Source organism: Stigmatopora argus, chromosome 17, assembly GCF_051989625.1.
Source record: "Stigmatopora argus isolate UIUO_Sarg chromosome 17, RoL_Sarg_1.0, whole genome shotgun sequence".
Taxonomy (NCBI): Eukaryota; Metazoa; Chordata; class Actinopteri; order Syngnathiformes; family Syngnathidae; genus Stigmatopora; species Stigmatopora argus.
The window spans coordinates 13,795,295-13,822,195 of NC_135403.1; the positions used below are offsets into that span (position 1 = coordinate 13,795,295).

At 48.7% G+C, this 26,901-nt stretch overlaps 1 protein-coding gene across 4 annotated transcripts; it reads right to left on the reverse strand.

Annotated features, from left to right (window-relative positions):
- Positions 1-57: 57 nt before the first annotated feature.
- On the reverse strand, positions 58-26,797 carry LOC144091604 (rho GTPase-activating protein 21-B-like). 4 transcript variants are annotated; one of them, XM_077624085.1, is made up of 27 exons: positions 26,196-26,795; positions 25,896-26,132; positions 25,646-25,731; positions 25,359-25,549; positions 12,000-12,173; positions 11,116-11,137; positions 9,759-9,851; positions 9,600-9,678; positions 9,475-9,529; positions 9,242-9,265; positions 7,579-9,022; positions 7,298-7,444; positions 6,850-6,952; positions 6,735-6,771; positions 6,552-6,674; positions 6,177-6,476; positions 6,037-6,101; positions 5,699-5,957; positions 5,351-5,509; positions 5,199-5,277; positions 5,057-5,130; positions 4,893-4,982; positions 4,689-4,814; positions 4,566-4,607; positions 3,866-3,971; positions 2,418-2,449; positions 58-1,914 (listed from the first exon to the last, which is right to left on the reverse strand). In XM_077624085.1, the coding sequence occupies exons 4-27, from the start codon at positions 25,410-25,412 to the stop codon at positions 907-909; spliced, it is 4,695 nt and encodes a 1,564-aa protein (XP_077480211.1). In that variant the 5' UTR covers positions 25,413-25,549; positions 25,646-25,731; positions 25,896-26,132; positions 26,196-26,795; the 3' UTR covers positions 58-906. The 4 variants fall into 4 exon arrangements, 3 of the variants coding, with proteins under 3 accessions (XP_077480211.1, XP_077480210.1, XP_077480212.1); XM_077624084.1 differs by lacking the exons at positions 25,646-25,731; positions 25,896-26,132; XR_013305772.1 differs by lacking the exons at positions 58-1,914; positions 25,646-25,731; positions 25,896-26,132 and adding an exon at positions 3,214-3,567 and having other exon boundaries at positions 2,299-2,449; positions 26,196-26,792.
- Between the last annotated feature and the right edge of the window lie 104 nt (positions 26,798-26,901).

A 26,901-nucleotide genomic window follows, 5' to 3' on the forward strand; every position in this document is an offset into this window, starting at 1 on the left:
GTTTGAGTGCCATTGACGGCGATTGACCTTACAATTGGATGACAGAGAGCACTCATCGAAAAATTATAAAGATGATTTATTTCCAGTGTTCTTCGGGGAGAGGAAAAGGTTGCGCTCGCGTGTGTGCAGGCGAGCGCCTTTTTTTTATACATGAGAAACAATAATGGAGAGAATGATGTAAGAATCTTAAAATTCATACAAACAGTAAGAAAAGGGTCAAAAAGAGGCACTTTTCCTTTTTAGATGACAAAAACATAGGTTGACATCAAATGGGACAAGACGTGGACAAATTAGGATTCTCTCTCTTTGTTTAAAAAAAGGATCTTACACCAAGTATTACATACTTATGTGGAAGGCTTCCAGTACATTTCATTTTATTTGATAAAATTGTAATATATTTGTAAATCTCTTGCTGTCGTCGCTGTAAAAACGGACAAAAAAGTGGACTAAAGTACTTGGACGGAAAAATAGAGCTTTTTTTTTTTGCATAACGAATGAATACGGCCAATCCATTGAGATTGGGAATAAACCACTGGAGCATCTGGTCTAAGTAGGAATTATTTTCACATAGACAATATTTGATAAAAATGCCACGTCGATGAGTTGGCGTGTGTGTGTGTCAATTCCCAAATTGTTAGTTTTCAACTCGCTGAGAAATCTTGTGCATTGTTGGAGACACAAAAGTGGTGTCTGTTAAATAGAGGATGCTCGTACATTCTTCTTAATTTAAAAAAAATAAAAAAAAATAAACCAAAAAAAATGGGCGTGTGGGAGTCTGGCAGCTGCACACGTAAAGTTTGTAAAAAACAAATTTAAAACATAAAAAAACAAGAACTAGTGTACTCTGCAGCTGAGAGAGCACATTCGTACGATATCGCCACATTCGTCCTGGCTGAGGGGGCGGGGTCAGAGGTACTGGTAGAAGCGTGAGCGCACCACTTGCGCCCCCGACAGTTTGTGAGGGTGCGCGTCGTCCCCCGGCGCCGCTTTGCTTCTGCCGTTGGCCGGCGCCGCGTCCCCGCCGTCCTCGGGGACGGCCTTGGGGGGCGAGGGCGAGGGGGAGGGGCCAAGGCCCAGCCAATCGCGGATGTCAAAGTCCCGAGAGGCGCGCCGCCGCCGCGATTCGGCCGTCCGCTCGGCGCCTTCCCGCTCCCGCCAGTCGTGGACGGCGGCCAGCTGGGCGAAGTCGCGCTGGCCGCCCACCGTGTGGCGCCGCCGCACGTTGTTGCGCCGCCGGCCCTCGGGCGGGAGGGCGTCGTCGGAGGAGGAGCGCAGGCGGAACTTGAGGCGCTCGCCGATCTTCAGGCGCCAGGCGGCCGGCTCCGAGCGCTCCGATTCGCTGCGGGAAGACGAGCTGAGGCTGCCGGTGGACCGCCCCTTTTTCATCACCTCCAGGACCCGGGCCAGGCGCGCCGAGGCCTCGGCCCGCCGCTCCCCGCCGGCCGCCTCGGCCGACGACTCGCTGTCCGTCTTGCTTCGCGGCGAGCGGCGACGCGGTGGGGCGTCGCGCTCCGCCGTCTGGCGGGCGGGGAAGAGGCGGGCGCCGAACACCGGGAAGTCGCTCTCGCTGTCGGTCTCGGCGGGCCGCCGCTCGCTGCGCTCGTCGTCCGCCTCCTCGCCGCCGCCCGTCGGGAAGGTGACGGACGAGGCGGCGGAGTAGTCGGAGGCCACGGAGCTGACGTCCGCCTCGCCTGCTCGGGCTTTGCCCGAGGACGGCTGGGCGTCGCTGGCGGTCGCGGACCGGGCGCCGTTTTCCCTCCGCCCGGGGGTCTCCTCGTCGGGACAAAGGGCGTCCAGGTCGTCGTCAGAGCTGCTGGGTTGCACTTTCTCCTTGGACTTCTTTCTTTTGCGACCAGCGGCGGCAAAAATGGAAGAAACAAGGAGCTCTCGCCCGCAGGGGTCCTTGCCCGAAACCTGCCAACAAAGTCGCCAGCGTTCAATTTTTGCATCGTTATTTGGGGCTCTTTTCAATATTCAAAAAGGGATGGATTTTTTGTCCGTTAACATTAAGTTTGGGCATACTCGCTTCAACGCAAAGTCATTCCGTCGTGGCTTAATAAAGGTCAAGCGATATACGGAAATACCTGCACTTTCGGGTTTTGACCACACGGTGGCTCGGATAAAATTGGGGCAAACAGGCCAGTTGAGAGGGTTTAAATAAAGGCCAAATATCGTTAAAGCTCAAAAAGTAGAGCAAAATAGTATGAGCACCCATGCAATCCGTGCTATGTCCCTCCCTTCCCTTTTCCTACCTTCTCCTGGGAAGCGTCACAAAAACAAAGAGAGAATGATTAACATTTCGACGTGACACGTCAGGACTGAGCGAGGCAGCGAGAAGCCATGCGGGCGCCGCGAGGGATTTTGTTTGCCAAATTTTTCGCAGAGGAAACGACATCCCGCGCTCGCCGTCCACTCACCTTTGACTTGGCCGAGTCGCTGGTCGGAGAATCTGCGGGGAAAGAGAAAAAGAAGAAGAAGAAGGTCACATGGTGGAGACGAGATGAAGAGGAACAAGTGTGCGGATGGAGCGGTGAAAGCGCACAATGTGGTGAGAACATGCTGTGAGAGCAGATGCGCCCCCTGCTGGGTCAAAGCGTGAAAAGGCGTGCGCTGTGCGGGGTGGACACGGAACAAATTTCGTCTCCAAAAACATGGGTAAATCCCTCTTCTGCATTGGATGGCGCTCACACGAGACGATGGTCACAAGTAGTGCTGTGCGATATGGAAATAAATCTATACGATTTTGATATGACACAATGCAATACATTACTGTCAAAAGTGTTAATTAGAAATATGGCCTTTTAGGTCAGAAATTGGGTTTTTGGGTGCAAAGTTTTTTTTTTTTTACATCAAATTGTCCATTTTTGGGCTAAAAATATTTGATGTATTACTCACATACTTTATATAAATCGGGACACATTTGGCGCCCTCTGCGGGCCAAAATGACCACTGCAGTCTGTCAAATTTGGAACGTCGATATCGTTTCGCCAACATCGTCGCGTTCTCATATCGCGCAGCACTTGCCAGGAGTGATGTCATGACGGAAAGGGGGGGAGGGTCACAGAGGGGACGCCGCGCGAGACGGTGGAAGGGTCAAAGTGAGAAAAGCGCGGGGACGTCTCCCGCCCGCCCAACGTTGAAATTCGCGGCCGACGTGCCCCTCTGCGCACCCCACGCGGTACGGATGACGTCGCGGCGGGCGGGTGCACGTACCGTGCCGCCTCCCCCGGGGGCCGGCTATGAGACAGTGAGGAGAGACAGCGGAGAAAGCTCTTTTCAGACACTCGCGGCGGCCAAATGCTGACGGGAAAGCCGCCGCGGGGGGCCGTGAGGGGGGGCGCCGTACTGTACCGTGTAGCTGCTCGCTCTTATTTTGTTTTTTGGTTTTTTTTTGCGGGAGGGAAGGGTTAGGGTTACCCTTTTGTTAAAGGAACCGCGGGTTCCGGCAGACTAGGCAGCTACACCGCGGGCAACAATCCTCCTCCTTCCTACAGTTCCAGCTGTCCATCACGGACATTATAGAGTCCATCAGTGACATGGCGGCGTGATAGGCTCCGCCCACTTGGCCTGTGTCAAGATCAGTATGTGTGAATGGCGCGGGAAAAGCCTTTAGGACACCCGACAGAGCCTCGCTAGTGGAGACAGAGGGATCGAGAGGTGGCCTGACTTGACTGGGAACACTGCAAACAACATTAGTCACGCAAAAAAAAGGAAAGAAAAGAAAAGAAAGAAGGAAAAAAAACTAAACGCAAGCCGGCACGGCACGCCAAGCGGGTCAAAAAAGCCGTCATTTATCGCACGGCGATAAATCCAAAGCGCTTTTCACGACAAACGCGGCGAAGGCGACGACGGCGGCGGGTGTTACCTGATACTTCGCCCTGCGGCGTGCCCGTGCGACCGATGTTGGTGAGCAGGTGGTCGATGTTGGGGACCGGCTGCGACTCCACGGCGCTCTCGTCGTGAGAAAGCGTCTGTTGGACGGAAAGTGCCCGCAGTATTATATATATATATTTTGAAATGACATTCTGCCCTGTTACCCCCTAACCCAAGGGTGTCAGACTCGGGTTGGTTGGCGGGCCGCTTTAACGTCAACTTGATTTGACGTGGGCCGGACCATTTTAGATATAATATTTAGATGCTTTTTTTTATAAATGGATTAAAAGAACTGGATTAAAAGCCCTGAATATTCATTTTTTTATAGATCTAAAACAATGTTTATTGTAGCTTTAAAAAAAATATATTTTTAGATTTTACAAATCGATTTTTGAACTAAAAACACTAAAAATGGATAAAAAAATGACAATTATTAATTTAAAAGGGGGAAAATCAGGAAATGTAATATACATCTATACTCTTCATTTTAATTTGATCCTAAAACAGAAAGTCGACACTCATCATTTACTTTCCCGGGCCACACAAAATGATGCGGCGGGCCAGATTTTGCCCCTGGGCCGCCACTTTGACACATGTGCCATAACCTGACCTTTCGCGGCTACTTTAACTGAGCTAGCTAGCTAACATATTTACAAAAGCAAAGGTGTGCTTTGATTTGAGCGTTTCCTCACCACGGGATCGCAGTTTCCTTCTTCTGTGAAGAACCAGTCGTACTGACCGCCGGAAAAAAAGAAGCGCATTTTTAAAAAAGCAGCCATATTTTTTTGGCTTTCCACTAGAGGGAAGGGACTCACGTTCTGAATGAGGGTCTCCACGATCTTGTACTGGTCGGGCATGTGGGTCACCATGTGGGTCATGTTGTCCTCGGTGGTGCGCACCAAGGTGGGACCGAACACGATGGCCAGGTTCCTCGGTTCCATCTGGGAAAAAATGAAGAAAAAAAATTATGTATTGAAAAGATTGCGATTGTCAATAGGAGAAAAAATGCTAAAGCTTGCCTTGTTCTTTTCCGATTGGCCGGCGACGGTTTTCAGGTGAGCCGAGAGGAACTTGAGGGTCTGGTAGTGGTGATCGGGCAGTTGGCCCAGCTGAAATTGGAGCGGAATGAAGACGGTGAAGATGGCGGCGTGGGGGGCGGGGCCAACGGGAGCCCGGCACCCACCAGCGTCTTCAGCGATTTCAGCCTTTCCACTGGGTCTTCTATCCGGTTGGCCTGGATGAAGTCGGCGTAGCCATCTGCGGGGGGAAGGGCGGGGCAAATTGAAATGAGCGACGCCCCCTCGGGGAAGACGGGCGCAACGCACCGTTGGTGAAGAGCGGCTCGGGGAGCTTCCGGAAGAAGGACTTGAGCAGGCTGCTGATCACGTTGAGATCCCGCCATTTCTGCCGGACAAAAGGGCGGTAAATTGACGGAGAGCTCGCGGCGGTCGGTCGGGCGGGAGGCCGGGGGACGCACGTCGTCCTGGACGTCGATGTCGTTGACGCCCTTGTTGTTGAGCTCGTCCTGCATGCTGGAGATGGCGGCGTTGTTCCCAGGCACCCGGTAGATGCCCGTGTACTCCAGGCCTCGCTCTTCCACCAGCTGGCAGCACACCTCCACGATCAGTGGCACAAACTGCGCCACACAACCACGCATTTTACCAACATTTCTCATGGGAACATGTAAACAAGCCGGGGAATCGAACCCGCGAGCCCAAAACTGCAAGGCCCACTGGCTAACCACTACCTCACCGCGCCACCCAATTCAACACCTTTCATTCAATTCGAATAATCCACCATCGGCGAGGGCTTTTTTCCGGCGTACCTTGTTACCCCGAGCGGGGGGGCAGTCGTCCAGCCGCACTCCGAAGGTGACCCCGTGCGCGGACCTCCTCTCGAAGGGTTTCCTCATCAGGTTGGGGATGCCCTTTCTCCACGTGCCCTTGTCCTTGGGCGGGCTGGCGTCTTCCACCGCCCTGGGCGAGTTGGGACTGGGCGTTTTGGAGCCCCCCAGCAGCGTATGGCGGATGCTGAGCGACTGGCGAGACGACCGCGGCGAGGGCTCCGTCTTGCCGCCCGTCGGGCTGATACGGGAGAGACAAAGCATTTGTATGGGGAGGCTGGCTTTGCCACTAAACCCCCTCCCGTCTTTTCTCCCCTTACCTCATCAAGGTGTTGTACTCCCGGATCTTCTGGCTGATGAGGTCGTGGCTGGTAAATGCCGCGTTCTGAAAAGAAGAAGAAGAAAGCCTTAGCCACGTTTTTCAAAAACAAAAATGGCCGTAAGCTGGCGCCGGTCCCACCTCCTCGTCCAGCCTGGCGCTCTCCTGGATGACGCGTATCCAGGCCAGCATGTCCTCGCGGTCCTCGGCCTGCAGCAGGTACTCGCGGTCGCAGGTGGTGAGGCGCAGCACGTTCTTGCGCTTGGTGTCGCTGTAGGAGATGTCCACCAGGCAGGCCCGCACGCCCACGGCCAGCGGCTCGTCCGACGTCCGGCAGTTGGCGTGCGACCGCCCGTCCTTCTTGTCCTTGTACAGGCACAGGTAGTGACCTCGTAGGACGCCGTACACGGGCTTCCACGCTCGCGTTCCTCCGCCCGCCCGCTGCGGGAGAACCCAGACTTGACTCGGTCGGCCGTGGCGCCGGCGCCCCCGCGGGCCGGAGCTCTCCCCACGCACCTTTCCCTTGTCCGTATTGAGCTGCTTGAAATGGAGAAGACCCTCCCGAGCGGCGTCGCAAAAGACGTCGGACGACGAGTCCCGCCTGGATCCAGAATCGTCCGACGACCTGTCCGCCGTCGCCTGTCGTCCGCGGAAAAAGTCAGCGCGCGCTCGCCGGAAGCGTTGGCGCGCCGCGCTCACCTTTCGGAGGCCTTTGAACCCGGCCGTCAAAGATCTCCTGGACCAACGGAAAAAAAAAACAATGTGTGTGGCAAACATTTGGGTGTTTGGCGGCGAGGTCGGCGGCCGAGCTCACCCTCCGCCATCTTCCCGGTAGGTGTCCAAGCCTTCGTCGTAGGACAGGGAGCGCTCCGTTTTGCCGCCGGAATCCGACTCGATGACGGTGAGCCGGAGGGATTCTGTTGTGGGTGAGGGCAAAGGTCATCCATTCCAAACATGAGCAAATATGTGTTATTATGGATAGTGAACTATTGATATTAAACATCTGACAGCTATCGACGTCCAATCTATTTTGGCCGGAACCCAGTTAAAATGGATTGGACGTCTAGTGACTTTGATGGGAGTCTAAAAGTTAAGCTCCGTCAAGTTATGAAATAATAAGGACTAAAATAAAATTCCAATTGACCAATTGATTACAATTTTTTCAATGAGCAGATTTGAAACTGCCGTCCTGTATGAATATTCTAAAATAATTGGAGATTTGTTTTTGATGGAAATACGTGCAGGTCAGGTGAATACCGTACCGTGATCGTGGGACATATGTCGGCGCATCAGGGGCGACGTGGCGGTCGGGCTGGGAGGGACGGTGGTGATGAGGGGCGTGGCCGAGATGACGGCCGAGGCCGGAATGTGGATGACGTCCAGGTCCGTGCTGGGACTGGAAGGTTCATCTAGAGGGGGGGTCAGACGTGATGCTCCGTTAATCTCTAGCGCTTGTCATAAAGTTGTCATAAGTGTTAGCAAGCGCACAAATGTATCCGATGAGTGAGGAGAAAAAGTTTGAAAACACAGCACTTGAACTTACCTATGAAGGGGATGGAGTCCAGGGAGTCGCGCAGGTGTTCGGAGGTGCACTTGTGGCGAGGGCCTCCCGGCCGCCGGAGGTGCGCCATTCCGCGGCCGTCGCTCCAACACGCCACCGCGTCGGCGGAACCCGCCTTCACCAAGGGCGGAGACGTTCCTCGCTTGTCGCAAACCGAGAAAATGCAGGACGGGGGCCGGGCGCGTACCGAGGACTTTGGCTTTTGCACCACGGCGCCGTTAGCCACGGCGCCGCTCGTCACCAGTCGCTGCGAAGATATCTTACAAGGGGCGCCCGAGCAGGAGGACGACCTGCCGACCGGGCCGACTTCGTTCCGGCTCTCCATTTTCAGACTGTCGGCGCGGGTCCTGAGGTCCGAGCGCGGGGGCGACGTGTAGCCCGCGTGGTTTCCCGCGCCGTGGCTTCTTTGGTCTGCGGCTTTGGCGGCGGCGGCTCGGGGCTCCGGGGCGGCATTCTTGACGGGCAGTCGCGAGGGCCGCGGGACGTCGCCGTCCCCCCTCCACGGAGGTTTGCCGCACGTGCCGTCGGCGAGGGGGGAGTTGGCTTGTCTGTCGGCGTCCCGCCTGAGGTGAGGGGCCGCCCTGTGGCCCGATCCCTGCCGGCTGGCTCTGGCCTCCTCGCCTTGGCACAGCAGAAGGCGCTCCTCCTCCTCCGGCCGGCTCGGGAGGTCGGGCGGGGGCGCCCCGACCCCGGCGGAGACGCCCAGCGCGTCTTGGGAGGCGCTGCGCGGCCAGTTCTCGGAGCGCTCCGAGCCGCCCAGCCTCTCTTGCGAGGCGCTCCGTAAGGGGGGCGCGCGGCTTCCGCCGTTGACCCCCCGATCGGTGGATACGCTCCTCCACCTGACCTGCGAGGCCGCCGGGCCTCTCTGGGCGCCGCACGGCGAGGGGGCCCGCCGCCGGGCGTAGGCAGAGCCCGAGTCGGCGGCGGCGGCGGCGCGCAAGCTGTCCAGGCGCTCTTGGATGGTGCGGCAGCCGTACGCGTGGAGACGTTTGGCGTCGATGTAGTCCTTGTAGGTGGTGTAGTTCTTCCAGTCGATGTTCTGGTGGGGCGACGGCTGCTCGGCTTTGGGGGACGGGAAGTCTTCGGGGCGCTTCGGGCCGGCTCGGGTGCCCGGGGGAGGGCGGCGCGACGGCGACGAGGCGGGGGGTCTGGCCTGGGTCTGTGGGGGGCCCGTTTCCGCGGGGGAACGGTATCGCTTGTCTTCGGTCTTGGCCCGAGCCGGCGAGGTGTCCTTGCGGATAGAAAGCGGGATTTCCACTCGGTGGACCTTCTCCGTGGGAGCCGGCTCTCGGGGGGCGTCGCCCTCGCCGGGATCCGCCGCCTTGGTCTCGATCCGGGGGTAGCAAATGGGCGGAGGTTGGGGGATGTCGTGGGCGTTGCCGCTGTACGCCGCGTTGCCTTTGAGGTACGCGTCCTGAGAATACGCCTGCGAGACCAGAGTAGACAAAGCAAAGGTCACAAAGCAAAATCGCAAAGTTCCGCCATTTTATTTTTGACTTGAGCCTTTTTAAATGGCACTACACATCATAAATGCTATGTTTTTCCAAATTTTCCCTGACTTTTGTCTCAGATGACATGTCAACAATCTTCATTGCTGTTAAAAACAAAGTTAGTCGTGAGTTAGCGCTGCAATTTCTAATCTTACCAGAGCCGTGATGTCCCTGGAAAACTGCAGTCGGCAGCGAAAGAGGGAAAAAAAGCAAGCCAAAACAAGTTGACAGAGAAATGGAAAAAAAGGAAGCTTCAGAAATATTACAAAGGGAAAAACTGCCACAATTGAGGTTTGATGTCCAAATGGGACGGCGCCATTCATTTACGCCGGCCAGTTATTAATCGACGTCCGAGAAATACACCCACTCAGAAAAAAAAGGTGGTTACCAGTTGCAGAATGTCCTCATCCTTGGGCATCACGCAGAGTTCCAGCGAAGCATTACTGAGAAAAGCACCCCCCAAAAAGCCGTTAAAATCACGGGCAGGACGTGGACAAAATGGCGGCCGCTCACCTGTTCTGGATCAAAGCGATCACCTGCGAGTACGTCTTGCCGATGATGCTCTCGCTGTTCACCTTCACGATGCGATCGCCTGCGCGTGCCGATTGGCCACTTGTCAGTGAAATTAAAAACAAAAAGCCACGCCCCATATTTGAAATTAAAAAGCAATACCTGTACAGAGTCCAGCTCCGTGCGCAGGGCCGCCGTCCTTGACTTGCTTGACAAAAATGGTGTCCATGGGCTCCAGGCGACTTCGCTGCCTCCCTAAAAAACAACAAACGGTGTCAAATATTCCATCATTTTCCCCCAATATTATAAAAATGCACACCATGCAGATTATCTTTGTATTTTGCGTCTAGCAGTTAAGCAAAAATTGCCTCATCTAATATTATATCAGATCGCTATATTCCATCGCATTTGGTGACGTTATACAACTTGTGTCCACAAGAGGGCAGCGAATCCCAGGCACTTTTCCTCTTCTGAGGGGATTTCATATGTAATTTCTATTTTTTTTTTTCCACATTCCAACTCCTGGCGCAATCTTCTTTTTGATTGGCTAACCTTGTGTGAGAGTAGACACCCCCCCCCCCCGTTGTGCAGGCATGTGTGTGTGTGTGTGTGTGTGTGTTTCCAAATTGGATTCCACAAATTTTCTTGGGTTAAATGCGGAGCACACTAATCTTAAATTCCTGAGGAAAAAAAATGGTGTTTAACAATGTTTTTGTGAAACTTTGTTAACTCATTCAGTGCCATTAATGAGTGACAAACATGGAAATGAACATGATTGGACTTAAGTGTTCATCTAAGATGTTATAATTAAGACATTAATAAACTAAGTGGGCTCATTTTGAGGCTGTCAATCAATATTTTGTTAAACAACAGCGAAAACTTTGCATTTTACAATTCATCCATAATTCCTAAAGATGTCAGTCAAAGTGAAACATGATCAACGGTTGTCAATGAGTTCATTTTTGGAATAATTAGGCCATTCATGGTTAGATTAATCTGTCAAATGAGGCGGAAGTCAGAACGTAAACAAATGGAGCTTTCTAGCTAGCGTCCGGCGATGTAGCGCTAAAACCTCTATTTGTACGCCCCCCCCAACCCCCAAAATGGAAAAAGCGAAGTTGACGGCGCTGCAAAACACACAAACGGCGAGAAAAAACACACGCGGAACGCCCACTAAATGTTTTTCCAACGAGGACAGGAAAGTGTGGAATGCCAAATAGCCAACGCCGTCGTCTGGAAAACAACATTTGTTCCATTTTGAGCGGGAGACAACAAAAAGTAAAAAGTTAAAGTCCGTTTTTTGGATGATTTTTTTTTAAAAAGCGTTCAACAACCCTCTGTCGGCCATTTGCGACCGCTCTTTTCTGGCGAGCAACCACATGAGCGGGGATGAAGCGGCTTTTTATTCCCTCGCAAATATGTACGTCATTTCTTAAGCCAACTTTTTCAAATCTAAATTTCTCATGTTTTGTCATCAGAAGACGTTTCCTTTTTTATAAAAAAAAAAGTTTGCGCTTACCTCGACTGCCCTTCTCTTCATCCTACAGAAGAAAACAGAAAAATGAGTATTTAGTCTCGTACACTTGTTTTTTTGAACTCCTAAAATGTCCAATCACCGTGAATTGAAATCAAGTTGTTAGTATTTTTTTATGGTGGTTGTACCTGGCAACCGATGCGATCCAAAAGCCTTCCTGTTAAAAGCGCTGGCCTATTTTTCGAGTAAAAACCTTAACCCGCTCGCCCCGCGGGAGTCGGCGCACATCATTGGAGCTCAGATTAGTGAAAAAAAGGGAGATTGGCGACGGTGGATGCCGTCCAGAGGACGACTGGCGATCGGCCAGTCGAAGGCTTGGCGTGTCCTCTTCTGGACAATTTGTATACCAAAAAAAGTCTTATTTGTGTCAATTCTTAAATGTTGACTATGTTAATAATGTTAGTAGTCTACATTGCTGTTCAATACTCTTTTTCTTTTCTTTTCTTTAATTTTAAGAAGAAGGTGTACTTTTTTTAGAAGAAAAAAAAATTCGAGCAGCACAGTGGATAAGTGGTTAGGGTGTCAGCCTCGCGGTTCTGGGGTCGCGGGTTTGATCCCAGGTGTGTATTCACTTTATGGAGTTTGCATGTGTTTTTTTGTCCATGTACTCTGGTTTCCTCCCACATCCCCAAAACATGAAGGCTAGGCTAATTGTATGCTACCTTGTTCCTTGCTATTGGTTGTTTGTTTCCTTGTGCCCTGCGATTGGCTGGCCACCGACTCGATTCGGATAGGCTACAGCACCCCTCGACGCGACCCTTGAGAGGAGAAGCGGTACGGAAAAGGAATGAATACTATTTTTCGGTGGAAAATAATTTAGGTGCAACCATACCGCGATGACATCTTGACGTAGAAGCGGCGCGGGTTACCTTGATAGAGTTGTGCACGGCCGACTCGGGCGGGTAGACGATGAAGTGGCGCAGGGTGAAGCCGAAGCCTTGAGAGGTCCGGCGGAGGCGCAGCGTCTTTGGGCCGGGCCAGGAGAAGGGCTCCTCTTCTGGGCCGGGCGACGTCGCCAAAGAGGACCCGTCCTTGGCCTTGGACTAAAATTGGAAGGAACATCAGAGGAAATATTGAATACTGTCAATATTCAAATAAAATGAGTATAACTTCAAATTTTATGTTAAAATAAATGAGTATGACATGAAATGTTGAAATAAATTACAACAACTTCTAATTACAGGTTGAAGTAAATGACTAAAAATTGAAATATAGCAACAAAATAAAATGGGTACTCATGGGCTTTTATACAGTTTAACTGGAGTATTATTTGGATTAAAAACCGCGGGGCCAATTGTTTGTTGACCGCACTCGCACGGGGAGAAAACAATATGTGGCAAAATAATAAGGCCCGCCTCTTTGTTTTCGCACATGTGGCTCTGGTTAGAGCGCCTGTCGGGGGGCTTCGGGGGGCTTCGCGGGGTGGGGCGGGGCTCTCCGTCTTTGCCTGATGAGCGAGGGACTTATCTGCCGCATTCCTTCGCCGGCCACTCGGGCGGGAGAGCGACAACGCCCCGAGTATGCGTGAGCTAGCGACCTAGCGCCCCATTGCAATGAATAGCTTTCAAATGCAGTAAGACCTCGTTGATCACTGGGAATAGGTTCGCGGACCAGCCGCAAAAGGCCATGTTGGGACTGTGTTTTTTTTTTTGCTTTCTATTTAATATTATCTGGACACGAATTCCACGTTGACGTTGCGACGCGGTGTGCTATTTTTTCCAAATTCCCTTCTTAAAAATCTGCTGTGAGTTTCTATTCGTGTCTTTTCCACATGGGATAGTAACTGGCGCTATATTGAGCGCGCCGCGGTAACGGGACGCCGCTCGCCACTCTCTCCAAAAGGAAAACGTTCCGCGGCTGTGGGTTGTCTGCTTGTCTGGAAATCTTCACAATGCTCGGTTAGCACGTCGGCCTCAACGTTCTGGGGTCGAGGGTTCGATCCCAGTGGGACCTCCTGATGCGAAATAAGTCAATAACAGCAAGATTCACCCTAACCGCCGCCGCCCACGTCTGGAAACGTCGGCGGACAAAAACTCCATTCAAGACGAGGAGGCGCTACATGTACGCTAACAGTCCATCCTGAATGTAAACTTTGGAAGTCTGAAAGCCTCCCTTGAGCCCACGTCGGCCTTTAGAAAAGAAGCAATATGGAGAACATGGAAGGAAGGACTAAACCTGGGATGGAACCCTCCATCTGAAAACGAACGTCCTAACCACCGTGCTGCCTTTAGCCAAATCAGAAAGGAGGAAAAACATTCATTTTCTGGACATTTTTGCATGATAGCCTTTCATTTACATTCAAGTGACAAAGCAGTCATTGAGACCAGTTTTAACAACAACCAAAAAAAAATCCGATTGTTTTTTATTCCGCCCTAAAAAAGCTATCCTGAATTGACTTATAATAATAATTCCCCCCGCCTAATCCATCCAAGGGTGCGGTTCCCAATCCCCTGGTCTGCACTTGGCACGAAACACGCGTGACATAACCGTCGCAAATCATTTCGAGGCCGAGCGTACGACGACGGCGAGCCGGGATGACGTTAAAAGTCGCAGCAGCCCCCGTTAAAAAAAAACGGCAAAATGTTTCCAGGGATGGCAAATTTGGACCACCTTGCCTGCAAGTTGTCAGTTTGAGGAGGCGGGACAGATTTTTGGCCGAGGGGGACTTGTCCAAAGAACATTTTCGACCGCAGCCGAACGCCGAGCGGACAGCTGCGAGTGGGCCGCTTACCCGCATTTCTGTTACCAACGTCATGTAAACATTGGGGCGTTCGGGTCCACTTTGGGAAATGTCACAACATAGGCGTGCCGTTTAACTCTTTCCCAGCCAATGCTCGGCTTTCCGTGTCAAGTTTTACAATGAATCAATAAATTACAATAACTGACAAGCATTTATTTACCAGTGACGTGTGCAAAAATAAAGCTTAATATGATTAATCTCATGCTTTTCAAATAGTTTTCCATCGTTTAATCATGCAAAGAAATCAAAACACAAACAGAAAATCAAGTTAGCTATGCTGCTCGAAAAGGGGAAAAGGAAGTGAGCATGTTACTTCAATTTCAAAATAAGGGAATGTTCTGACAATGTGCAAAATGCAAAACTCATTTTAAACGGGATGTTGCGTTTCAAAGTGAGTTAAAATGGCGAGCTAAAATTGCTGAAGACTTTCAATATTTGTTTTTTTCCCCTATAAATTGCCTAAAATAAACATTGCTTAATTTTTTTTTGCTAGTTTTTTTTGTAAAGACTGAAATAGTCAATTCCTCGTCATTTTAGGCAGCTCGTTGGATTTATTTATTCAGGGAGGGGCAGGTGTGAGCCAACAGTGATGTCCTGTATTAGCCCCGGCTAAAAGAATGGCGTCTTTGAGCCGAGCGCTAGCTAACGTCAGTGCTTTTAGCGACCCGGCTGCGTCTGCCACGTGAGGAAAAGCGCCCAAAATCCGTATTTTTTTAAAACAGTAACACCATTGAGTATTTCCTAATAAAACAATCACTTGAACTTTTCACTTTGTCCTTCTGGACCACAAACAAACACTCATCTTTTCTTACTTGAATATCCTCTAATTTAATCAAAGAAGAATCCCAACAGCCACGGTCACATTTAGTCACGCATTCACCCGCATTAAGCGAGACTCGCTTACGCAAGATTTTGACATTTTCGAGCGCATTTCTTGAGAAAAAACTGGTTTAGAAACCATTTGTTTGTTAGCAAATTCAACCGATCTGACGTTAGCCGGCGCGTTGGATAAACGGAAGCCCAACGGTCTGACGGGGGAGCGTCCAGATTGAGCGACAGATGGCTCCGCGACGCCATTGACCGCGGTCCCTTCCCCGGGAGAGGGGGAGGGGCCTGACGTCAGGGGTCGTCGGCAGGGCCAACTAGCGAGAGCGAGCCGTTACGTGTTAAATCTGCTGCTAATCTTCTAGCCACGGAGCGAGTAGATGCTTTCGACAACCGCGCAAACGGCGAATTAGCTTTCGGGGTCAAAGGTGAAAGGTTACACGCGCGGGAGCTGGGATTTAACGGCAGGTGGAAGCCCTCCATTCATCTTCGCTCGGTTACCCGCGGCGTGCGTTTTGGGCTCGGGAAGCTAGCGGGGAACATTTTTCTTACGGGGCTATAAACGTCCCTCCCAATTGAGTTTGGGGTTACATCATCGTCAAACGGTTTCCCGCCCTTAAAACGTCTCGCCGTTGAGCTTTTTCAAGTTAAAGTGGTCCAAGTACGCACTGGGTCTTACATAAGTGTCACAGGGTCAAAGGTCGTGATTAAATGGTGTAATGACACTGACAAATTGGGATGAACGGGGCTAATTAGCTCAGCTAACCTAAGAAGTTCAATCAGTCCAAGGACAGATCGACAGAGGAGAGAGAGGGGGCGGGTCTGGAGAACTGGAGAACTCATTTATGTATTTTTTCATCACGTCCTGTTCCGCGGCTGTCCGAAAAGCACACGGCGCCCTTTTGAAAAGCGGCAGCTCGTTAGGTTTCGAAGCGAAGCGAGGGAAGTTGACGAGGGAGGGAAGGAGGAGGTGCGGTTTGAGGATTGGAAGCCCCCCACCTCCTGGAAGCCCGGGCCCATCTGGAGAGCCTCGTGACCCCTCGGATTGAAAGCGGCGGCGAGATACGCGCGATGGAATGCGGGGATTGCGGAAAGGCCCGGCCGGAATAGTCCCGCTCGGGCGCTAACGCGTAGCACTTAGCTGCCTGGCCTGCTCACTCTTGGATACAAGTCAGCTAAGAATAAAAGACTGGAGACTAGTGGATCAGAACATGATTTCAAACTACTTCACAACGCCATTACGACATAGACATATATTACACATCGACTAATTCGAGTCACCTGATTTTGTGGATCTGCCAATACCAAAATATTAAGTCAACACTTAAAAAAACAACTAAAAATACATATACACATAGTATACAGCCATAATCTCCATTAGAATTTGCGCCTATAACATAAAGTCCACACACAAGATTGACTTTGGGGGGCCGTATCTGTCCCCCAGCCCGCCACTTTGACACCCGCTGTTTACAAAGATTCCTTCAGATTTCCACTCCCGACTTTACGAGCGAATCCCGCCGAGCGGCATCGTCCGCCAAACGGGACGGCGATTCCAACGGGCGCTGACGCGCAGAATCTTTACTGCCGTACGGTACAATTTTACTGCCTGATTGAATAACGAGCTGACTGGGAGAAAAACCAAAAGACGGCGGGCGCGGTTACCAGTTACTAGACGTTTACTAGACGCGACAGGCCGGGGGGTCCTCACGCAACCGTCAATTTCGGCTTTTTTTCTACCATTTGTACCACTGAAACAAACAAAAAATCCAACAAATGCAGGTTGAAAATGAAGCAGCCAATCCCCCGCCAAACCCCAAAACTGTGGTCAGACGCGCTAACCGCTAGCTCACTCAGCTACCACAACAAAATCCCTATAAGCCAACTCCGTCTAAACTCCCTGGCAACGTTTACGAAGCGTGTATGTTTTCTTTGAGTTGGACTTTTGGTAGTAACGGAAGATATTTTCCTCGCCAAGTCGTTCCCCGCCATCGACGGCGCTAGATGTCCGACTGGTGGATTAGTTTGTAGGTATAGAAATAGCCAACGGCTACGTTATTGTACTCCGGCCATTTTCAAATGACATCCATCTGTTTCTCGCTGGCTGCGGCGGTGCTTCCTAAAAAAGTCTGGCGTCGATTGCGCGCCAAGAGAAGAGCGTCCATTGCGGCGAGATAGAACGGAGGGACGGATGGACGGAGGACACGCCCCTTGGTCCTCCCAACAAAAGGAGGAGGGAGACCACCAGAAGGAGATCCTTATGTCGAGGAGCTCAGAAGGAAAAGATGAGGGATTCTCATGCTTTCCATCTGGTTCCGGGTGTGGTCGCCGTCGTCTCAGTCGTCTTCCAAAACCGGGCGACGCCTCGGCCAAATATTGTGAAAATGTCCAAAATGTTTTCCCCAAAATGGCCCCGCTTTCTACTAGCTCGGACGCCGTGAAAACAAACAAACAGTACTGTTACTACGGTAAGATTTTCCAGTTCATATCAAAAGCGCAGAAAATATTCCATACTAAATGAGTCAAATATTCAGTCATTTATTTTCAATACTACGAAGACATCCTAGACTGGTGGCCCCCCGAACTTGGAGATTTGACCCCGTCCTAGCTCCTCCCCCTCCCCCAGCACGCCCGCATTGCACCAGTGGGACGCCACCCTCCGTTCTCCCTTAGCGCCAAAACGAAAACCGTCCGCGGTATCGACGGGGTATTTTTCTCCGCGATTAAGCAAAGCCGCGCCTGTTTACCCCCCCGAAGCCGGCCCACATATGTCGGGGGGGGGATTACGCACCGGGGGGATGGGACGACGGTGACGGTACCAAGTGAATCAGCATTCTGCTCACGACTGGGCGACGTTGACTTAGACGTCGGAGGCCTGTGGCGATAACACATTTTAGCATAATTTGACCAAATATTATCTGATAAATGACTGCCGATACGCCGTAAAATTGTCCAAACAAAAAAGAGCCAATTTATTTACCAATGTAGTGATAAGATATTTTTAACAACCAGCCATTCAAATGCAATAATGTTAGTTAACAAAGAAGCTAAGCTAACAACTATAAGCTTTACACTCCATAAAACTATTTTCTTCACGCATGTTTTTGAACATTTTCCCATCTATTGCAAACCAGTGAGTTATTTTTGGCGTAAAGTGTCAACTTTTGGCTGTGAAAAATGGCAATTGGTTATTAGCAGGTTAAAGTAAAACTATACGTTGTCTCGAAGTAGCAAAGCTAACGCCGTACAACATTTAATATACGTGTTATTTTTGTTTTGTACGTCTCAACTGTAGTTTTATGGTATTTATGACCAATAAATATTCGTGATAGGAACTCATAAGCAATCAATAACATTGGAACACACACACATACACACACACTGCTATGAATTGACTTATTGCATATCATAGCATGCTTAGCATTTGAACGAGGACCGATCGTACATTCATTCCATAATGAAAATCTCCTTTAAAATTGGATTCTCCATTAGCAATGACATTAGCAAGAATGCGCTCAAAAACAAGGCTAACGGGGCTTTCCGGTCAAGACACAAGATAACTATCCACCACATGCGCTAGTCGGTAGCTCGCGAACCTTCTTCAGTCTACTCCAGAGTGTGTTGAAAGTTTTACGACGCTACTTTGGTAGCGGTTGGCTTTCATATGCTAATGCTCGGGGCGATTGTGCGGGCCGACGGCCTGGAATGGCCTGGAATGCTTTCCCCACAATGGAAGGAGAGAAAAGGCGCAGACGCAGGGACGGGGATGGCGAAAATACGGGTTTGGCGATTCCTGGGTGAGAAATCCCACATTGGGGCGAGCAAAGCGCCCCACCGTCACTTGGGGGTTCAGAGGTGGATGGACAAAGGGAGCTTTAGAGCAGGTGCGCCAATCGGAGTCCCCCGGGGCCCGCCCCTTTATGGACGATTTCGTAATTGGTCTCTTTGCATATGAATTATTTATCCTGGGGACTCTTTGAGGGTTTTGACAGGAGTGAGGTCATGCCGGCAGAACCTGCGCCTGGTTATGGCCCCCGGGGTCGTGTTTCCACTCATCGCGCCAAAGTGGGGGCAAGGGGAGGGGCATGGGGGCAAGTATTATTTACCCACGTGGAAATGGCATAATAATCCACATGGAAATGGGTGGTTTAGGGATTTCCTTAATCTGATCGTTTGAAAAAAATGGGATTTTTAAGTAGGGGCGCTTGGGGCTGATTTTTTTTTTCAAAATCTGATGTCAGTATAATGCAAAAATAAGATAAAGACGCCATAACAAAGTGAATGCTCAAGATAGTATGTGTTGTACTACGCCACATTGCGACAGAAAACATTATGCTAGCAGTCACGGTAGGGTAACATAATCGCTAGTGTGGCTAAAATCCACCTTGTCAACTTTGCCAAAAGTTCGGACCAATTCAACAAGAGTTTTTGCTATCACAGACGAGTATGTAAGTAAGCAACACCGTGGTATTTCTGCGGGCCACCATCCGACCGGGTGTCGGCCGCTAAATATTTCACGAGGCCCCCCTCACAAAGACGAGCCCAAGGATTTCTCCGAAACTGAATTAGGGCGGGCCGGAGAGCGGCACGGCCGGCCTTTGAAAACAACGACGCCAAAAAAAAGCTTCCACAATGAGCCGGCTGTACGAGCGTCCGGTCAAAAGACCTAAACGGGGCAGATGAGATGACTGGTGAGCCTTGAGACGGACCATACAAAGAGCACTGTATGTGACGGCCCGATTGAAGGCTTACTTTATGCTAGACTTACTACAGTAATATTCCGCATATTCATAAACTTCATAAATCCAGTAATCCAATCGTCAAAAAAATCCATTTTCCTAGCGGCATTTACCTGCAACACGTACAAAAATAAAGCTCCAGGTGATCTCATTTGCTAATACTTTCCTTTTTATCAATAGCTCTTTCTAGCAAAGGAATCAAAAAGACAAGTGTTAAGACCTACCGTATACATGCATGTACATCTATGTGTATGTATGTATATATGTGCTTATATATGTGTATGTATGTATATATGTGCTTATATATGTGTATGTATGTATATATGTGCTTATATGTATATATATATATATATGTGTGTGTGTATGTACACGTGTGTATATGTATATGTGTATATATATATATATACATATATACATACAATATATATATTTCACCAACACGCGCTTATTTATTCATATATTTATTCATGTATTTATTTATTAACTTACTTATTGCCTATCTATTTATGTCTAAAATGTCTCTTTCTGTGTCTGTATTCTCACCCTCTTGCTACTGTGACAACGAAATTTCCCGAATACGCGATGAATAAAGTTATCCAAACAGAAAGCGAACTATGACTCACGTTTGGGTTTTAGCTAGCACACGACATTGCGTTTCGAAATGAATAGTCAGTTAAAATGATGAGCCAAAAAAATGCAAACGGAAGATCTGATCTTTCGGAAATTCCACAACTTTGGACACTTTCAAAACCTGCCACCCCAAATGGCGTCCAATCCCCCGGAGACAGCACGAGGCAACGAGAGGGGGGACACCGCGAGGCCGGCACGCCAAGCACGCTAAGCACGCCACAGTTTCCACTTCCACGCGATGAATGCCGGCTATTTATACGTAGCGCGTCTGGGGGGGGATGCCGTTCCCGGAAGCCCCCCGGTTGCGACGCACCTGATCGCTCCAGGCGCAGTAAAGATCGCAGACCAGACTCCAATTCCTGTTCACCATGCAATCCAGAACATTGAGCTGTGACATCTTTGCTCTGGATTTCACTGACTTTCAGCTTGGCCCGGGCCACGCCGACACACGGGGGCGACGTAGACGTATCCGTGCCCATCTGCGAGCCCTCCGCGTCAATTAGCGTACGCTAATGATGCGAAGGGACGGTTCGAGGCGATTGCCCCGAAGAGAAAAAGTCGCCGGGTTAATGAGGGAGAGGCGTCGCCATGGTTACGTTGGCGAGAAAGCACGAGCGCTAGCTCGTCTCCGCAGCTGTGTCGCAGCGCCCCGCTCGCCGACCAACGCGGCCGCAATGCAGGAGTTCACCTGAGGGGGGCTTTTAACCTCCTCCCTCCCGGAAGCCACGTCATACAACAACCTGTAGTCCCTTTCTTTGTAAAATAAACGGCAAAAAGCTCAAAAAATGTTTTTTCTGGCAGCTAAAAAGCCAGAGTAAGTAGACTATTTTGTTTGGACCAAGTTAAAAATAACGTGCGGCTAACAAATTGGATGTTTTGGGGGCTAAACTGCTGTGAAATAGACCAGTGTTTAGATCACGTGTGTCAAAGTGGCGGCCCGGGGGCCAAATCAATAATTGTCATTTTTTAATCAATTTTTCTCTGTTTTTAGTTCAAAAATCATTTTGTAAAATCTAAAAATATATATTAAAAAAGCTAAAATAAACATTGTTTTAGATCTATAAAAAACGGAATATTCAGGGCTTTTAATCCAGTTCTTTTAATCCATTTATAATTTAAAAAAAAATCTAAATATTATATCTAAAATGGTCCGGCCCACGTGAAATCAAGTTGACGTTAAAGCGGCCCGCGAACCAACCCGAGTCTGACACCCCTGGTTTAGATGGTTAGCATGCAGGCTAGCCGCCGTGATTAGCAACGGCATGGGAACCAAAACAATGCGACTTTAGTTAGCTTTTTGTACAATTGCAATATAGTAATGGAATGCTATCTTATTTTTGAATACATTTTGACAAAAATCTAGGATTGAAATACTGTGTTTAAAAAAAAAAAGAATCATCTCTGCCTGTAGAATCTCTTGAGAGTCTGGAGACAGGATGCCGCCGCCCCCCGGCCGCCGCGAGGTCAATTCTAGAACGTAAACCAACATCAAGTGACTTCCCCACCGCGGGACGCTGGAAGAAGATCCCGGAAGCTCATTTTCAGAAAGACTGGCACTCGATAAACAGTCGCCTGTCTTGTTTACGTTCCCCTTCACCTCCCTCGGGGGTGCCGCGACACCCAGATGGTTGCGATTTGCCGATTCGCCCGGAAGCGCTAGTGTCAGGCGCTGCCACCGATTAGCGGTCGCGATCTAGCCCGAAGCTAGCTTTTAGATGTTATTGTTTTAAGAGAGCTTCGAGCACACGATGACCAAAAAAAATCAGATGTACATAACTTGGATCGAAAACCGACAGAGGACTGTAATTCTCCCCTTCCGTGTATTTCCGCGTATCTCTACGACGGAATTTCAGTCTGATCCAAATTTCCGTCTCGAGATAATCACCCACGTTGACTAAACAGTTTCAGGGGCAATCGGAAGAGCTTATCTCGGGAACGACACTGGAAACGGCAGTTTCCGCTTGCCTGCATAAACAAGAAGACCAAAAAAATGAAGATCTTGGAATACGTTTCGAACTGTTTTAAGTCCCTAACCTTAAATATGCAACCGTGGGCCCCTCCCACGTCTGCACCAATCGCTATCCCGCACGTGAAAAAGGACAAACGCAACAGCCCAGGCCAACGACACACTCAATAGAATCCAATCAAATGCGAATTATGGATCTGGCGTTGCAGGCCAGTCCGTCCAAAACAACAAACGCTAACTTCAGACTGACCTCTGCGGAATCGTCTTCACACGCTATGAATGCTAATCCTGTCTTACTTAGCATTTAGCTCGTGATCACAGAGATTTTTTTCAGTGACTTACACACGACAAAAAGCGCTTTCTTCTTTAAATTACAGGGATTCCAAAACATATGTAGCGGCTGAGGTCAGTTACATAAATCAGCGATCAACAAACCCGCACGTGGACAAAAGTCAGGCTAGCAACATATTTTGTGTATCAACTTCATGTTTCATGCTAGCTTTTATACAATTTTATTTTAAATCTAAAAACTAAAACATTATTAAAACTAACTCCCCCTCTTTTCACGTAAATACCTTTAAAAATACAATATTTATAGTTAAAAAAGCAAGATTAATACATAAAAGGAAAAATTAAATGTATTTTCCTAGTTGTGATGGAATTTCAGTTCAAGCTCAAAATGTCTGCCGTGAGTAGAAAATGTCAAGTTGCTAACCAAAACATGACGAAAATACAAAAATGTGCCCGTCTACACATTGCTTCACCGCCGTCTAAAAATAGCGTGATGATAGAAAATAGGAGACGGAGAAAAAGGACGAGCGAATGAGGTTATCGGGCTGTCGGAGCTAAATTTAGACGGAAAGATCAGAGCAGAAACGCCGGCGTGAGCGGGGAAGGCGACGCTTGACGGGAGGTGAGCTCGTTCTCGCCGTGACGCCGTCGGGTTGCCCGGCAACCCACTTGACTTTCGGGGCAAAGCGGGACATGACAGGCGGTCTCGGGACATTTTAGCACATGCTAACGTGCTTATTTCTGGTCAGACTACTTTAAAAATCAATGTTTAGCCATTTGAGGGACAGCGGACATTGACTTAAAAGTTAGCATTAGCTTAGCGTATTTATTGCAAGCCCAGATCCCAGAATATGTGTTATGGTAGTTAGTAAAAGAAGGAAATATTTGTGCCATTTCAAGTGATTGGGGGGGTCTATTGCCGTCAATGGCAGCCAAAGAGTTAAGATATGTGAAGACAAAAGAGATGTATAAAACAAAAAATAATTCTCAAAATGATCGCAAAATAAACACAGGTCAAATTTATTGGAATATATGTCTTTATATGTATTTCTTTTTCCCAATTCATTGCAAATTTGTTGAACTTTTAATGCATTTATTAAATGTTTCTTTTTATTTAGAATGATTTGTTATTTTTGTATTACACTTAGCTTTTTAAATTGATTTAAATAATAACTTGTTCCCTAAAATGAATCATTTAATTCAATTACATATCATTATTTATTGGCCATCGCAACACTAATACTACAATTGAATGTCCAAAATTGGATTGTGGGCGGAGCCTTAAAAATAACAACGCGGAATGTAAATAATAATGTGATAATCGAGGTCGTGCGTCCAAAACAGACGTGGTGCACGTGGGGGGGTTTCTCTGCGTGACAGGGGGCAGCTGTGTTTTCACGGCTTGGGCGGCGGTCGCTGTGCGTATTCAAAAGGGGGGGAGGGGCTTGCTTCGAGACGACGCCCCTTCCTCATTAATGAGACGGGACGGGGAAGGCGAGGGGGGCTTTATCCCCACCGGGGCGTTCAGTCAAGCATGAAAAGTTTGTGTGCGTGGGCGTAAACAAGATGATGTCATAGCGCTCGGGGTCAAAGTGCCATTGACGGCAATCCGTGTCCAAATCACGTGAAATGGCGAAGGCTGGCAGCTAGCATTTGAAAAATTATAGCGTAAAAAGTAGGGCGGGTCAATTTTAATTGCACTTGGTCTTGTGAGAATAATAACATTAACATCAACGGTTTTAATAACAAAATATGAACGTATATTCACTCACAAACAGGCTACAAGTTAATGCACAGTTAAAATAGTTAGCTGGGTTCATTTATATCAGAAATAACTCAAGATTAACAGGTTGCGAACGGTCCTAGTGCCGTCAATGGCGGCCAATGACTGACTTTATATGGGTTTTTAAGGTCTGGGTCTTTAAAAAAAGTCTTGGCCAACACTACAAATCAACTTCAAAACGGCGATGCTAACGCGCTAACACGGTCGCCAAATCGCAAACCAAACGTTCACTTCCCGTTTTTTTTTTTCTGTAGCTGTGTCAAATCCACCATTTTATTTTTTGAGGCCATATCGCCCTGCCCTCTTAAGCGGATTAGCGAGCTCGCACGCACGCATGCACGCGCCCGATGCCGTTTTCTGACGATAATCCAAAACACGAACGACGACGATGATGATTGCGGTGACGTAAGCGACCCGATCGGGGCGCGCGCTTCGAGTCGGAGAGTCTTCCTATAAAAAGGCAGATTAGCCGCGGGAGCATAAACGTCTCTTTGTGCTGCGCTTTTTTTGCTCTTAAACAGTTGTCACGGAGGGGAAGGGATGAACCCGCTCAACCCGGACGCGTCGCACGCCCGCATTCCGTCTTGGGTGAGAATGCGGGGATTGTTAGCGTGATTAAGCGCACATGGATGACACTTAAATCAAGGGTTGCTATTGACGATGAGAAGTGAGCCGAGAGTAGCTTGGAAAATAGACACTTTTTTACATTTTTGAACCTGACACAATGTTTGAGTACTATCACCCCCCACCCCTCTCCATCATGAATTCTTTATCCTCCGCAAGGAGACGAGTCATACTGTAAACGCTGATGCACAACTAATAAATAAACTATTTACAACAATTGATGACTCATTAAGAACATGACAAGTAAACATGCATTCATTACTTAAAAAAATGATATTGTTATATAGATGTAATTTAATGTGTTGTGTACTGTTTTATTTAGCTTTTTCCTGTATTTATTTCATAACAGTTTGTGTATGCTAATATATGTTAGCTAAATTTCGTCTATACTGCGGCAGCATATGAATTTGCGCCATGGGGTTAAATAAACATTCTATTCCATTTTAAAATAATTAAGACTTAACATTTTAGTCAATAGTATTTTAAATAACAGTAAAAAGGGGTTTTTAATGTAATGTTGGACGAATGTGCGTTCGTTTAAGGAGAAATGTAATATCAATATATTCTCGTTTGTTGTATCTTTTTTAAACATTTGTGACCACATCAAAAGACAATTTGGAATAGTCCTACCTGGCACGGTACATGTCGGAGTGGACGCTCCTCGCTTCCACGCGCCGCCATCATTTTTACGTCAAAATACGGAGGTGAGACGAGTCCTTGGGGGGCCGCATGGGGCTCGGGTGGTGGTAAAAGTGGAAAAAAGAAAAGCAAAATCCTTATCCACCCCGTCCTCCTTCTTCATGTCCGGTTAAGGTGGGAATCTAAACAAGAATGGATTACATTCAAAGACTTCGTGGAGAAAAATGATGATGAACTCCATTGTGATGTACAGTAGACACAAGCACAGAAGTACTAACTTGGCAATATATTCATTATGCTTTTCAGTGTATCGCATCATATTGACAGCCGTTTGCTTTGGGTTGCAGTGACCTCACTTGGAGAACTAAAAGGAGCAAAATATTAGGAACAGCTGCCCGTGGAATGCAGGGAAAAGTCAAATCACACATTTTTGGGCCACAACTCTTGTTTTAAGGATGGAGTGAAAAGTGAAGCCCCCCCAATGTGGGATATTTTGCATTAGCATAAATAAGAGACGCGTGATGTCACCTGTCAATGATTTCCGAATAAGCATGCAAGCACACTCCTCTCAATGAGTGACATTTACGTCACGTTTAACCTTGCACGGCGTTGCTTTGTAGTGATGCTGATATTTTTGTCCTTATTCAAAGAGGGGAAGCTGACATTTCTCCATTTTTTTTCGTGCACGTCAACGTATCACTCTCTCGTCACGTTGATGTGTTCGAGACACACATTGAAAAAGCACGTTTTGTCTTTTTATTCGCCCTAAAATAAAACGGATAAACTATGTTATTTGGCTGAAAACGTGCAATGACAGCGACGGCGTACCTGTTAGTTTTGAAGAAAACGGGAAATGGGCGACCAAAGGAGTCGAAGGTCCATGTTAGGTCGGCTCCGGAGGGGTCGGCGGGATGCTGCAAGAGGCTTAGCCCGCCAGCGGAGCTCCTCCGGCGGCCTCGACCCGCTGGAGCCGCTCGCTGGAGAGAAAGCGGCGGGAAGGGCAGCAGCGAGAGACGCCCCTCGGCGGACACTCATTCCTGACACGGCCTGAATGTAAACTCCGGTGTTCATTCATTTCCTGCGTTCCCGACCATGAAATATGAAGAAAAGGGCGAAAAAAAGAGGAGAAAAGCGTGTATTCCTGCGAGTTCCCAGTTGGCTGCGCGACCATCTATGCCGTGATGGACGACGCGGATGGCTTGGTGAAGCCCTGCCTCTTGGCCCGCCCTTCACTTGTGTGAGCCAATCTCGTGGGAGGATTAAATTTGGAATTTTGACGGGAGACCAATAGGCGTCAGTGTTACGTAAGAGTTGCTATAAAGAGCAGAAGGTACCACAACAACGTTGACCCATGGCGACTTACACTTGTACCTACAATTCTAGTCATTTAAAACTAATAAAAACATTTAACTGGGCGAGTAACATCAACAAAAAATCACAGTTTACATTTGCCTAAATGGTTATAACAATGTTAACACATTCACTGACACTTACTTACCGACTGTAGCAAATACAGTAATATATACATGCCTGC